Source organism: Nyctereutes procyonoides, unplaced genomic scaffold, assembly GCF_905146905.1.
Source record: "Nyctereutes procyonoides isolate TBG_1078 unplaced genomic scaffold, NYPRO_anot_genome, whole genome shotgun sequence".
Classification (NCBI taxonomy): Eukaryota; Metazoa; Chordata; class Mammalia; order Carnivora; family Canidae; genus Nyctereutes; species Nyctereutes procyonoides.
Window position 1 is genome coordinate 60,101,387 of NW_026575020.1, and position 12,717 is coordinate 60,114,103.

The window sequence follows — 12,717 nt, forward strand, 5'->3', positions numbered from 1 at the left end:
AGCAGGGCAGCCTCCCCGCGCCTGTGGGGTGCGCGCCGCCCCCCCCCCCCCCCCGCACTATAAATAGGTGCTCACCATTCGATTGGAGCCCCGGAATAGCAGCTGGGAGTGTCTGTCCCCCGCCCGGAGGGTCATCTGACCCCTGCGCCTGCAGCCAACCCCCCACCAGGACCGTTAACCCCTTGGCTGCTGGCGCCACCCGCCTCCGAAGCACCTGCGTCCAGCGTCTGGTCTGGTCTTCTGCGGTAGGCTGCCCCATTGCCTGCGGGAGGGGCAGGGGGAGGGGAGGGGAGGGGAGGGGGAGACCGGCGCCTCCAGCCCCCTCGTTGAGGAGGGAGGGGGATCTCAGGCCCCGGCTGCTCAGTCCCCTGGGCTGTCCCCCCCCCCCAGCCCCGACCTGGAGGTGGCGGGACTGACCTTGGGGTGCAGAGTTTTCGCAGTCATGAGGGGTTCATTATGGGGCTCTTCACTTGTCTTTCCTCAACTTATGATAATGGCTAGAAAAAACTCGGGTCTCCCCTCCTTAGGCTAAAATATTAATAATATGTGAAATGATTTTGAAAATGAAAAACAGGGCACCCAGGTGGCTCAGCGGTTGAGGGTCTGCCTTTGGCCCAGGGGGTGACCCCGGGGTCCTGGGGTCGAGTCCCACGTGGGGCTCCCCGCAGGGAGCCTGCTCCTCCCTCTGCCTGGGTCTCTGCCTCTCTCTGTGTCTCTCATGAATAAATAAATAAAATCTTAAAAAAAAAAGGAAAATGAAAACCAATTTTCTGACTGTAAGAGTTGTCCATGTGGAGGCCCAGTCACCACAGGAAGAGACTAATAAACTTGCCTGTAACGCTATTGCCCAAGTCAGCTCTATGAACATTGTGCATCTCTCTATACATCCTTATGCATGTTTCTTTTCACTTTTCATTTAGAAAGATTTCAGATTTACAGAAGAGTTGCAAGATAACACAATGAACACTCAGATATCTTTCACCTAGATTCAGGAATTATCAATAGTCTGCCCTATTTGTGTTCTCTCTCCCGTACACCATTAATAATTAATAATACAAAAAAAATAATAAAGGGCAGCCTGGGTGGCTCAGCGGTTTGGCACCGCCTTCAGCCCAGGGCGTGATCCTATTTATTTATTCATGAGGGACCCAGAGAGAGAGAGAGACAGGCAGAGGGAGAAGCAGGCTCCATGCAGGGAGCCCAATGTGGGACTAATTAATTATGCAGATATGACAATTTGTCAGTAGATACTTCCAATAGCATCTCCTAAGGATGAGGCCATTCTCCCATAGAACCTGAATGCAGGGCAGCCCGGGTGGCTCAGCAGTTTGGCACCACCTTCAGCCCAGGGCCTGATCCTGGAGACCCAGGTTCGAGTCTCGCATCGGACTCCCTGCATGGAGCCTGCTTCTCACTCTGCCTGTGTCTCTGCCTCTCTCTCTCTCTTTCTGTCATGAATAAATAAATAAAAGTTTAAAAATTTTTTATAAAGATTTTATTTATTCATGAGACAGAGAGAGAGAGAGAGAGAGGCAGAGACACAGGCAGAGGGAGGAGCAGGCTCCACGCAGGGAGCCCGACATGGGACTCGATCCCGGGTCTCCAGGATCAGCCCCTGAGCCAGAGGCAGGCGTTAAACTGCTGAGCCACCCAGGAATCCCCAAAAGCTTTTAAAAAAATTAAAAAAAAAAGAACCTGAATACAATAACTTCAGTTGGAAAATTTATTCTATTCTATTTGTTTACTTATTTTTAAAGATTTTATTTATTTATTCCTGAGAGACACAGAGAGAAGTAGAGGCACAGGCAGAGGGAGAAGCAGGCTCCATGCAGGGACCCCAATGTGGGACTCAATCTGTGACAAAACTGAGACCCCTGACCCGAGCCACCAGGCTCCCCGCAGCCACACGGTCCCCCCACTCAGCACTGGTGCCTCCGGCCAGCAGCCGGCTTGGGGGCCGGGCCCAGACTCAGGTCCGCAGACTCTGCCCTGGGCCCTGCCTTTCCTGACCACTTCGTGCCTGCTGTGCCCGAGTCTGGGTGCAGCCCCCTGGGTGCTGGACCCCCAGATCTTTGCGAGGCCCTGGGGGCAGAGCCAAGCCCTGAGTTCCAGGAGGAAGGAGGAAGGAGGCGGAGGCTGAGGGGGTCTGCTCAGTGGTGGCCCCAGGCCCAGGGCCTGCCCGTTTCCCCCTTCTCGGTTCTTACCGGCTCCCTGTCTGCAAGGGACCTTGATCTCAGACCACAGCTGCATCAACTCCCTGGGCTGGGCCGGTCGGCCTCTGCCCGCCTGCAGCGCCTATGGGAGCCTCCACGTCCTCGGCCCGGTCTGCTTGGCCGCCCCACCCCGGGAGCAGAGGCGGCTGCTTGGTGGCGGGGACGGCGGTCAGGACCTGGGGCCTGACATGGGACCTGCTCCACATTCCAGACCCTGGGGTCCCCTGGTGCTCGGTCCAAGGCTGCTGGGCCATGTCTTCTGTTCTCAAGCCTCCGCTAACGTGTCACCCTCGGAAACCCTGCGATTCTAGCTCCTCACGGTGCAGAAATGGCAACAAAATTTTAAGTGAATTTAGCCTTCCTGGGGAAGTCTGTGAAAGCCCTCTAGAGAGGAAACAACTTGGCTGTGAGCTCAGTGATGACCCTAAGCAGGCTGAGGGCCGGGCTGGGCGCAGGCGTCAACGGGGGCCGAAGGCAGGTGTGGTGTCTGCTCTCAGGGGCACGGGGCCTTGGGGTTGGTGGCGCGGGTGGGACAGCCGGCAGGGCCTGGAGGTCACAGCCACTCTGAGGGCAGAGGGAGGAGGGGCAGCAGCTGGTGTGCATCTTGCTCCGGCACTCGGATCTTTTGGCTTTTTTTTGAGAGACAAAGAGGGGGGGAGAGATGGGGGGGGACAGAGAGGGGGGAGAGACAGAGGGGGGCAGAGACGGTGGGGGAGAGAACTCGGGCTTACAAGCATGCGGTGGGGGCAGAGGGAGAGGGAGGAGCGTCCAGAGCAGGCTCCACGCCCAGCGAGGGGCGGGTTGCCAGGCTCGAACTCACGCCCCTGAGATCATGACTCACGCCGCTGAAATCAAGAGTCAGACGCTTAGCCGACCGCACCAGCCAGGTGCCCCCCCACCCTTACAAGAACGTGCTGAGCATTTTTGCTCCTGTAGGACTCACGTGACACGGAAGGTGTAAGTAGCAACATCTCTGGGAAAGCGGGGCCCTGAGCGTGCAGAGGTCTGCAGGTCCCAGGGGCGGCCTCGCTGAGTCCTACGGCTTTGGCTTAGGCACCCACTGTCTTTGCGTGTCCTGGGCTCATTTTGTCACTGGTCTGTCAGTAAAGTGCACCAAGGACTGACCCCGAGGCCCCGGGCTGGGTCCCGCCTCTTTCCTTCTTTGTCAGGAACACAGGGGGACAGCGTGTATTCCTTTGGTGGACAAATCCCATCCGCCCGAGCCCACGGGTATAATGAACGCTCCACGCACCCCGGGCTTCCAAGACACGCAAAGCTGCCCGCTGACCCCGTTCGGCCCGCCTCAGGCGCGGTGGGACATCTGTCTAACGGTGCCAGTGTCCCCACCCACCACCCTTCTCTGCACAGGGCTGGTCTTCAGGCAGCAGCACCTGAGTCCTCCACCCCCCAGGTGACCGTGGCAGGCCCCTTGCCCTGAAGTCTCTGCTGTCGGGCCCTCCCAGCCCCTCTCTCCCCGGGAGCCCACCGTCCGTGGCCCTCCGGGAGGCCCCAGGAAGGGGTTGCCCCCCAAGCCAGCGGCACTCCCGTGTACACCTGCTTTCATCTGCAGCCTTTGGCCGCCCCATCCCTGACCTCAGTTTCCCTGGGCCATTTGGACTGCACAGGTCCCACAGGGGACATGGAGCAGTGGCCTGTGGAGGACACCACAGGTCTCCACTCAGGGCCACCTGGGGATGCCAACACGGTGACGAGTGGGCCGCAGGTGGGGGGGAGGAGACCCCTCTGCAAATGACATCAGCGCCCTCGGGGTCTGCTTGGGTCTCTCTAAGGCCCACGGTGGCTCTGATGTCCCCAGGGCATGGCCCCTGACCTTGCTGGGAGTGAGGGTGTGGGGTCTCTGAGAAGCTCCCCATTCTGTGCACAGGCCTGCCAGCTCCTGACGTCTGTGCTGGGGGGCAGGGTGTGGAGCCCAGGCTGACCCGGCGGAGACCTCCCTGTCACACTCTGCAGGTCGTAGCAACTGTATCTGTCCTCCCAGACTTTAATAAAACCTACTTGAGGGACGCCCGGGTGGCTCCTTGGTTGAGCATCTGCCTTTGGCTCAGGCCGTGGCCCCGGGGTCCCGGGATGGAGTCCCACATCGGGCTCCCTGCAAGGAGCCTGCTTCTCCCTCTGCCTGTGTCCGTGCATCTCTCTCTGCGTCTCTCATGAATAAATAAGTAAAATCTTTAAAAAATAAAAAATAAAAACCAAACATGTGAGAGAGGGAGCGGGGCCCAGGGGGATTTTCGCCCTGAATCTACATCTTCGCATGTGCCCGGGTGACCTGGTAAGAACAGGTATGAATGCAAACTTTTAAGAAAATGTTAGGGGACGCCTGGGTGGCTCAGCAGTTAAGCATCTGTCTTCAGCCCAGGGCGTGATCCTGGAATCCCAGGATCGAGTCCCACGTCGGGCTTCCCGCATGGAGCCTGCTTCTCCCTCTGCCTGTGTCTCTGCCTCTCTCTCTCTCTCTCTGTGTATCTCTCATGAATAAATAAATAAAATCTTAAAAGAAAAGAGAAAAGAAAAGAAAAAATGTTAGCTGGCTAAGGAGTGTTTTCCTGGGGATGGTGAAGTTTTGCGCTGTGTGAATGTCACTAGATTGAGAAGCACTGGCTGTGACCGCTGTGTCGGGGCCTTGCTTGTGCTGTGCCCATGACTGGTGTTTGCTGAGCGCATGGACGGAAGGAGACTCTGGTACGGGACAGGTGGGGTGGGGGCCACGGACAGGATCTGTGCGTCCGGGGGTCGCGCCCAGTACCCCTGCTTCCCTGGGGATGGGGCGCAGGGTGTGTCAAGTGGCCAAGCTACCCATTCAAATAAACACATCTGCAGGGTGAGGCTCTTTTGTTGTCTTTTTTTTTTCATTATTTAAAAAAAATATGTTACAGAACAATATCATTAATCATATATTTCTTATTTTCCTTTTTAAAAAAATTAAAGTAATAAAAAAGTCACTTTATAAAATAATACAAAATGCCAAGAGAGGCTGAGGCTGGGGCTGGGCTCGGGGGACATCCGGGCTGGTGGGCTGGAGCCCAGTGCTTGGGACTCCCCAGCGTGGGCAGGAGGCAGGGCTGGGGGCTGCGGCTGGGCTCCCGGCGGCAGTGGTAGAGGGGCAGTGAAGGCAGCTGTGGGGCCAGCCGGGGCCCCGTCCGTCCTAGGAGGGGCAGCGGAGCCCGTGGCGTGGCCGGCCCCAGCGCCAGCTCCCCGGGGCGGGACCCCTAGCTCCCACTGCTCAGCATCCCCAGCAGCGTACTGGGCTCCAGGCCCTGCTGCTGCGCCACGGTCTGCACGTCGAAGCCCATGTGCATGAGGAACTGGGCCACGTTCATCTCCTGCCCGGTGAACTGGTCCCGGATGGTGGGGCAAGAGGGGTTGCAGTGGGGCCAGGGGCAGCTGTCCACCAGGTGGACGGGGCAGCCCTTCAGCGGGGCCTTGCTGGCCTTGTGGCCGTCATGCAGGCTTCTGTCCCAGCAGTGCAGCGCCCGGGGCAGCGAGGTCCCCTTCACCTGGACATCCGTCCAGTGGCTGCAGACAGAAATCCAGGTGGGGTCACGCGGGGCAGCCTGACCAGGTGGAGGCGGGCCCATCTCAGCCACGTGGCTGGTTGTACAATTGGCACTGAAAGCCCTGGAAGGAAGCCCTTTCTACAGAGCTGGGGAAGCGGTGGCGAGCAGGTGGGGGTGGGGCCGTGGGTGTTTGCAGGAGACCCAGATGCCATCTATCCCAGGCATGGGGAGGGACACTGACCTCCGGATGATGATCTCATGGGAGAGGCAGGCGGGGGCGAAGCTGGCCCTGTTGGGGAGGAGATAGCAGGCTTGCAGCGACCCCCTGGGCCTCTTCCCCACCCCACCCCCGTGCCCGCAGGTCACAGTAGCTCCAGCCCCCTCCCCTGGGCACCTCTCCTGTCCCTCGCTCCCATCCCCCCCCATGGCTGCGCCTAGCCAGCCAGCTGCCCTCTGGACCAGGCCTTGTCCCCAGCAGCCCACGTGCTCCCTGCTCACGCTCGTCTCTTCCTGCCTCCAGACCCTGCTCAGAGTCCACCCCTCCAGGCAGGGCCGGCTGGGCAGTGGCGGCAGGCTGACCCGGATGTGTGAGTATTTTGCTTTGTTCATTTAATAGACCTTATTTCTAGAGCAGTTTTAGGTTCACATCAAAACTGAGCAGGGATTTCCCGCGCACGCCCTTGCCACACGCACAGCCTCCCCCGCTGTCAACACCCCACCAAAGGTGCCCCTGTCACCACGGATGGACCTGCTCGGACACACGACGGTCACCCGGAGCCCGTGGCGCACATCACGGCTCGCCCCTGCTCCTGTGCACTCTATGCGTTTGTACACATGTATGACGACGTGCGTCCACCCTTTTGGGCTGGATAGTTTCCCTGTCCTAAAACTCCTCCCTGCCCTGTGTACCGCCCCCTCCCCAGCTCCATCCCTGATTGTTTCACTGTCTCACGTCTGCCTCCCGCCCCCCCGAATGTCACGGAGCTGGAATCGTACACTCTGCAGCCTTTTCCAGATCGGCCTTTTGCTCTGGAAACATGCAGTTACGTTTCCTCCACGGCCTCCCATGGTTTGAAAGCTCTTGTTTTTAGCTGGGGAAACACCCCTCGGCTGGACGGCTGGACGCCTGCGAGACCACTCACGGTTCCCCTCGTATCTAGATGGCTGAGTCGGGGGTAGGGGTCCCCAGGACACTCACGGCACATCCTTGAGCGTGTTCCGCAGCTCACGGCCCAGGTTCTGGATGTACAGCCACTGGCCCTCCTGCACAGGCTGTCCCGTGAGGTGCACGTTGTCCACGGTCAGCTGAGCCTCATCGAACAGCCACTGCACCACAAACACCGGGCCTGGGGGGCACAGCTCAGCTGGGCCTTGCCTCGGCACTCTGCCCCACCTCGGGGCGCCTGAGGCCCCGGCCCCTTCCCCGGTGGGCTCACAGCCCAGCTGGGCTCTCCCCTCAGAGTGCTGGCCGCCAGCCCCCCTGCGGCACCCTTGTTACTCCCCTTCCCAGCCCGTCTTGGCCTGGCTCCCAGGGTCTCCGCTTTGACCACAGCTTGGTGACCATGTCCCTTCGGGCGTGAACCTGAGGACAGCCAAGGCCCCGCCAAGGGCAGCACGTTCCCAACCGCGACCGTGGACAGGGTGACCAACTGTCCCGGTTGGCCTGGGCCCCAGTGGACTTGCGATGCTAAGCCCAGGCCAGTCGCAGGCAAACCTGGCCGGCTGCGACCCGGCTCCCTCGGAGGGGGCAGTGGCCTCCGGGCTGGCCGCAGCCGAGACCAACGCTCCCGGCCCCCCACCCTGCCGCGTGCACCCCGACCGTGGCCGGCCCCTCACAGCGCAGCGTTGGGTAGACTTTGTAGCCAAAGAAGCAGTTCCACTCCTCGCCGTCCTTGAACTGGTGCCGACAGCGCTCCGGGACCACCCCGTTCCAGTACCTGGGCACACGCTGCGGGTCAGGCGGCGCCGCCCCCTCCCCGCCCGTCACAGGCCCCGCGCAAGCCCGGCAGCGTCCCCCCGGCGGCCGGCACCTGATGCCTCGGCGTATGGCCTCCGTGGGCGCACAGGTGACAGTGTCGATGCAGTCTGTTCGGCGGTACTGCTTGTTGTCCAGGAACCAGCCCGAGTCCGCCAGGCCCCGCACCTGGATGGCCGGGTAGCCCAGCTCCTCCAGCTGCTCGGCCACGCGGTCCACGTTCAGCAGCACCCCTGTGCCCCCCGCGCTGCAGAGGAGGCAGCCCGTGAGGCCCCAGAGCCCGCCGGCCCCAGGCCCACGGCCGCGGACAGGCGCGTCCTGAACTGCCCACACGTTCCAGATCGTGTGGAAGACCCACAGGCCTTCCAGGGTCCCAGAGGCACAGGAGAGGCTGGCAGAGCCCCTGGCCCTGAGCCCATGGCAATGAGCCAAGTTGCAGGCCATCCCACTTGCTCCCACTCCTCTTTCCCTTTTCTCTCACTCTCTGACTCAGTTTCCTCATCTGCAAACCACGGCGAGATACGCAACCTCAGGCTCCTTCCTCTACAGCTGTCCTCTGGGCCCCCGCACGCTGCAGGGTCACGGCGACCAGGTGCGATCCCACTCACAGGGACCCCAGGCGTTAGAGAGGGCGCCCTGGTCCCCGTAGTCCAAGCTTCCCTCGCATGCGCACCCACAGAGCCCAGAGGCATCCTCTGGAGGCTTCCAGCTATACCACACCCTGGAGCGGAACCCTCCCGCTTCCTGCCCAGGCTGGGTTCCTCCTTGCCCTCCCCTCCCGCCCCACCCTGCACGCTCTGGCCCTGACCCGCCTGGCCCACCTGCTCCCTGCCAGCAGCAGCACCTTGGCCCCGCTCAGCCCCTTGCCCAGGAGCTCTCGGACCACCTCCTGGATGATGAGGGCGCCCATGAAAGCATACTCGTCTGCGTGGGGGAGGAGGGTGGTTTCAAGGGGGGCCTGGACAGAGAGCAAGGTCTCCTGCCTCCAGGCTGGAAGGAGGAGGTTCTTCCAGGGGAGGGGGCTGGGATGAACGGAGGGAGGCGGTCAGGTGTCCCAGGCTAAGCTGGGGGCCCCTCCCCAGGGAACACGCAGGAGTGGGATCCCTGCAGAGGCCAAGCCAGCCATGGACAACCGACAGCAGGTGCTCGGGGCAGGCACCCCGGGACGTGGCGTCAGGGGATTAGAGGGAGCTATGAGACAGAAGCCCCGTCCTCCCTGCCTGGGTTTTGGGGGCAGGAAACGGAGAGGACTCACTCTTCTCAGACTTGGACGAAGCCCCACTCCAGACATCGCTGGAGCAGTAGGGGATGAAGCTGCAACAGGAGGACAGAGTGAGCTTGCCAAGGCCCTCAGGAAGAGACCCTCCCCAAGGAGGACCACCCCCCACAGACTCCCCAGGGAAGGACCCCCCCAGGAGGCACCCCGCTGCTCCCTCTTACACCATGTTGGCATTCCACCAGTGGGGGTTTTCCTCTGGCTGGGAGGACAGGATCCCGGTGCCTGGGGAAGGACAGAGGCAGGGGTCTTTCTGGGGGGAAGGGCTGTGCAGCGACCGGGGCTCCAGGACCGTGTGGGATGTGGGCCATCTTATTTGGCCACAACAAGGCAGGCAGGCCAGGCCAGTCACTCGGACGTGACCCTCGCCCTCTCCCACCCTGCACTGGCTGCCTTGGCCCAGGGAGGAGTGTTGGGCGGAGCAGCCGTGGTAAGCCTCCGAGATTACCCACGGAATAAGAATGAAGAATGATAAGTGGGTGTCCGCTGACCTTAGGAGGGGGAGAGAACTGGGTGGGGGGCTCCCCAGGGCTCTAGAAAGCAGAAGGCAGGGGTTCTTCGGGAACTTGGAACTGTGAGCCCCACCCTGCCCCACCCGCCCCCCCAGGAGGTAGCGCGGGGCAGTCGAGGAGACCTGCTGACCTGTGCGGGTGCGCGGCCAGTCCCTGGAGCTCATGAGGCGCCTCATGGTGTCATAGCGGGAGTCGCAGTTCTCCCGGTTGAAGCAGTACCAGCCACCTGCGGGCACAGCCACCCTGTCAGCGTCTGTGCCCAGGGGCCTCCGCCCACCACGCCGCCTGGGCTCCCCGGACGCACCTTCCAGAAAAAGGAGCCACCGCCGACTGCCCTTGGATTCCTTCAGGTAGTAGCTGCAAGGGGGGTGGGGGGACAGGAGGAGCATGAGGTCAGCAGGTCCCAGCTGGGGGGGGAGGAAAAGGTCGTTCCACCTGTCTCCCGGGCAGCGTGGGCCGCACGAGGGCGCCAGCGACCAGGCCCCGCGGACTGTGTGCGGCGGCGCCGCCGGCAGCGACTGTCCCAAGAGGTGGCGCTGGCGGGGCGGGAAGGGCCGCGAGGGGCTGTTTGGTCCGTGGAAAATCCCCACGGCCCGCCCCGCGCGGGACCCGCTGTAACCCTGGCGCCGGCGGCCGGGCGGGAGCGGGGCGGTCTTCGCTGGGCTCGGGATCTCCCGGGACGCGCTGGGGTGCTCGGATCCCGAAAAGGGCCCCCACTAGACGTGTGTGTGGGGCGAGCGCCTGACCCGCCAGTGGGGTGTGCGAGGGCTCGGGTGTCACCGAGGCTCGACCCAGCCTCTGGTCCTCCAGCCGTCGGGGCCCTCCCTGAGCCTCAGGCGTGCGTCCTTCCTCTGCACACTTTGGGGCTGGAGAGGGATGGACGCCGCTCCCCCGTCCTCCTGTCCCACCTCCGTCCCTTCCCCGACCCTCCGGCTGGCTGGGAGCCCAGGCAGTCCCGGCGGCAGCGCGGAGGGGACTGGGGGGACAGCAGGACTCTGTCCACCGGCCGGGCCGCCTCCTCCTGCCGGAGCGGGGCCGCTCCGCTCGGGGGCTGCATCTGCCCGCCCAGACCCCGAGGACGCTAGCAGAGGGGCCGGGCACCGCGACCCAGGGGTCAGGGCCCCCCCCCCGCCCGCGCTGCGAGCTGCCCCCCCCCCCCGCGGGTCCCAGGGCCGGGCCCTCCGCCGGGGCGCCGAGGGAGGGCGCAGCGGGCGCCGGGCAGCCAGGTGGGGCGGCCGGCGGGGGCGCGGGGCGCGGGGCGCGGGGCGCGGGGCGCGGGGGCAGGCCTCACCCGGCGGGGCTGCCGTCGTTGCAGGTCACCGACGTGTTGAGCAGGAGGTGCAGGCGCAGGTCCTCGTTGAGCTGCTGAGCCGAGCAGGGGTACAGGGACTGCGCCAGGCTCTTGACCTGCGCCATGAAGCTGTCCATGTTGCCCTCCACGGCCGTGAAGTCCAGCGGGAAGCTCTCCACGGGCTGCGCCGCCGCGGGGGCGGCCTCGGCGCGGGGCGGGGGCGGGGGCGGGGGCGGGGGCGGCTGCGGGCCGCGGCGCCGCCAGGTCTTCCTGGCCTCGCCGCCCCCGGCCCAGTGCAGCAGGCCCAGCAGCAGCAGCGCGCGCACCCCTCGGCCCATGGCCGCGCCGCTCGGGCCCGCGGCCACCTGCGGAGAGCGGGCGGCCTTGAGGCGGCGGGGCCGGGCGGGCCGGGGCCGGGGGCGGGCGGGGGCGCGGGCGGGGCGGGGCGGGGCGGGGCGGGCGCGGGCGCGGGGCGCTGCTGCCGGCTCGGCGTCGAGGGCGGCGGGGCTCGGCGCGGCGGGCGAGGGCAGCGCAGGGTCCGGGAGCGCTGGCTCCGGCCCGCGCCAATGAGCGGCGGGGGCCGAGCCTGGGCGTAGTTTGCGGGGGCCGCGGCGGCCCGGGTGCCCGCGCCTTAGATGTGCCGCCGCCGCCGCCGCCCGGCCGAGGGGGAGGGGAGGGGAGGGGGGCGCGCTCGCTCCTTTCTTGGCCGAGGCATCGCCTTTTCTTCCCAAACCGCAAGCCTGACGGAGGGGCCTGGCCTACCCCGCCGCGGCCGCCGGAGGCGCTCCCGGCCGGCTCCGTGGGGGGCAGCGCGGCCCCGCCGTCCCGGCAGCCCCGTGCCCCGCGGCCCGCCCGGCGCCGCCGCCACCGCCACCGCCCGCGGGAGGCTGCAGGGGCGCGGCCAGCGGGGCTTCCTCGGCGCCCCGACTCCGCCGCCGCGCAGGGGCCGGGCCGGGCCGACGGGCGGGGGCGCGGGGGGCGCGCTCACCTGCGCCGCCGCCCCTCCCCCTCCCCCTCCCCGCCCGCGCCCCCGCGCCCCCCGCGCTCACCTGCGCCCCCGCCCCTCCCCCTCCCCCTCCCCGCCCGCGCCCCCGCGCCCGCGCGCCCCCCGCGCTCACCTGCGCCGCCGCCCCTCTCCCCTCTCCCCTCCCCGCCGCGCCCCCGCGCCCCCGCGCTCACCTGTGCCGCCGCCCCTCTCCCCTCTCCCCTCTCCCCTCCCCGCCGCGCCCCCCGCGCCCACCTGCGCCGCCGCCCCTCTCCCCTCTCCCCTCCCCCCCCCGCGCCCCCGCGCCCCCTGCGCTCACCTGCGCCGCGGCCCCTCTCCCCTCTCCCCTCCCCCCCCGCGCCCCCGCGCCCCCGCGCCCACCTGCGCCGCCGCCCCTCTCCCCTCTCCCCTCCCCGCCGCGCCCCCGCGCCCACCTGCGCCGCCGCCCCTCTCCCCTCTCCCCTCCCCGCCGCGCCCCCGCGCTCACCGCCGCTGCCCCGCGCCCGGCTCCTCGGCTCACCCGCTGGGACGCCGGCTCGGCTGCGCTCCCCCTCTGGCGCTGGCGCGGAGCCGCCGAGACTCTTATCCAGCGGGGCCCCCGGGATCAAAGCGACGGCGGACACGGGCCCCGCGCCGAGGGGCCTCCGGGAGGAGCGGACAGGTGTGGCGCGGTCCCCGGCGCCCTCGCTGACCTGCGCGGCGCCACGGGGGAGTCGCCGGTCCCCGCGCCGGATGCACAGACTCTGCGCGGGCCTGGAACCCGTGGGGGCCGCCGCTTACCCGGCCGGTGGGGCTGCGGTGGGGCCTGCAGCGCCCCGGCCTGACCCCGTCAGCGCGGCACCCCAAGGACCCCCAGAATCTCTCCCTGCCCCGGCGTCGCAGGGAGGGCGGGGCCCGGCTCCGGGAGCAGCAGCGGCTTGGTCTCAGCTCGGTGACCTCCTCCCGACCTA

At 65.7% G+C, this 12,717-nt stretch overlaps 1 protein-coding gene across 2 annotated transcripts; it reads right to left on the reverse strand.

Moving 5' to 3' along the window:
* Nucleotides 1–5,053: 5,053 nt before the first annotated feature.
* Nucleotides 5,054–12,717, reverse strand: NOTUM (notum, palmitoleoyl-protein carboxylesterase). Of its 2 annotated transcripts, XM_055335914.1 has the most exons (12): nucleotides 12,255–12,717; nucleotides 10,783–11,147; nucleotides 9,796–9,848; nucleotides 9,622–9,717; nucleotides 9,144–9,204; nucleotides 8,959–9,017; nucleotides 8,525–8,627; nucleotides 7,759–7,950; nucleotides 7,565–7,665; nucleotides 6,927–7,074; nucleotides 5,970–6,017; nucleotides 5,054–5,747 (listed from the first exon to the last, which is right to left on the reverse strand). In XM_055335914.1, the coding sequence occupies exons 2-12, from the start codon at nucleotides 11,118–11,120 to the stop codon at nucleotides 5,441–5,443; spliced, it is 1,506 nt and encodes a 501-aa protein (XP_055191889.1). In that variant the 5' UTR covers nucleotides 11,121–11,147; nucleotides 12,255–12,717; the 3' UTR covers nucleotides 5,054–5,440. The 2 variants fall into 2 exon arrangements, with proteins under 2 accessions (XP_055191889.1, XP_055191898.1); XM_055335923.1 differs by lacking the exon at nucleotides 12,255–12,717 and having other exon boundaries at nucleotides 10,783–11,180.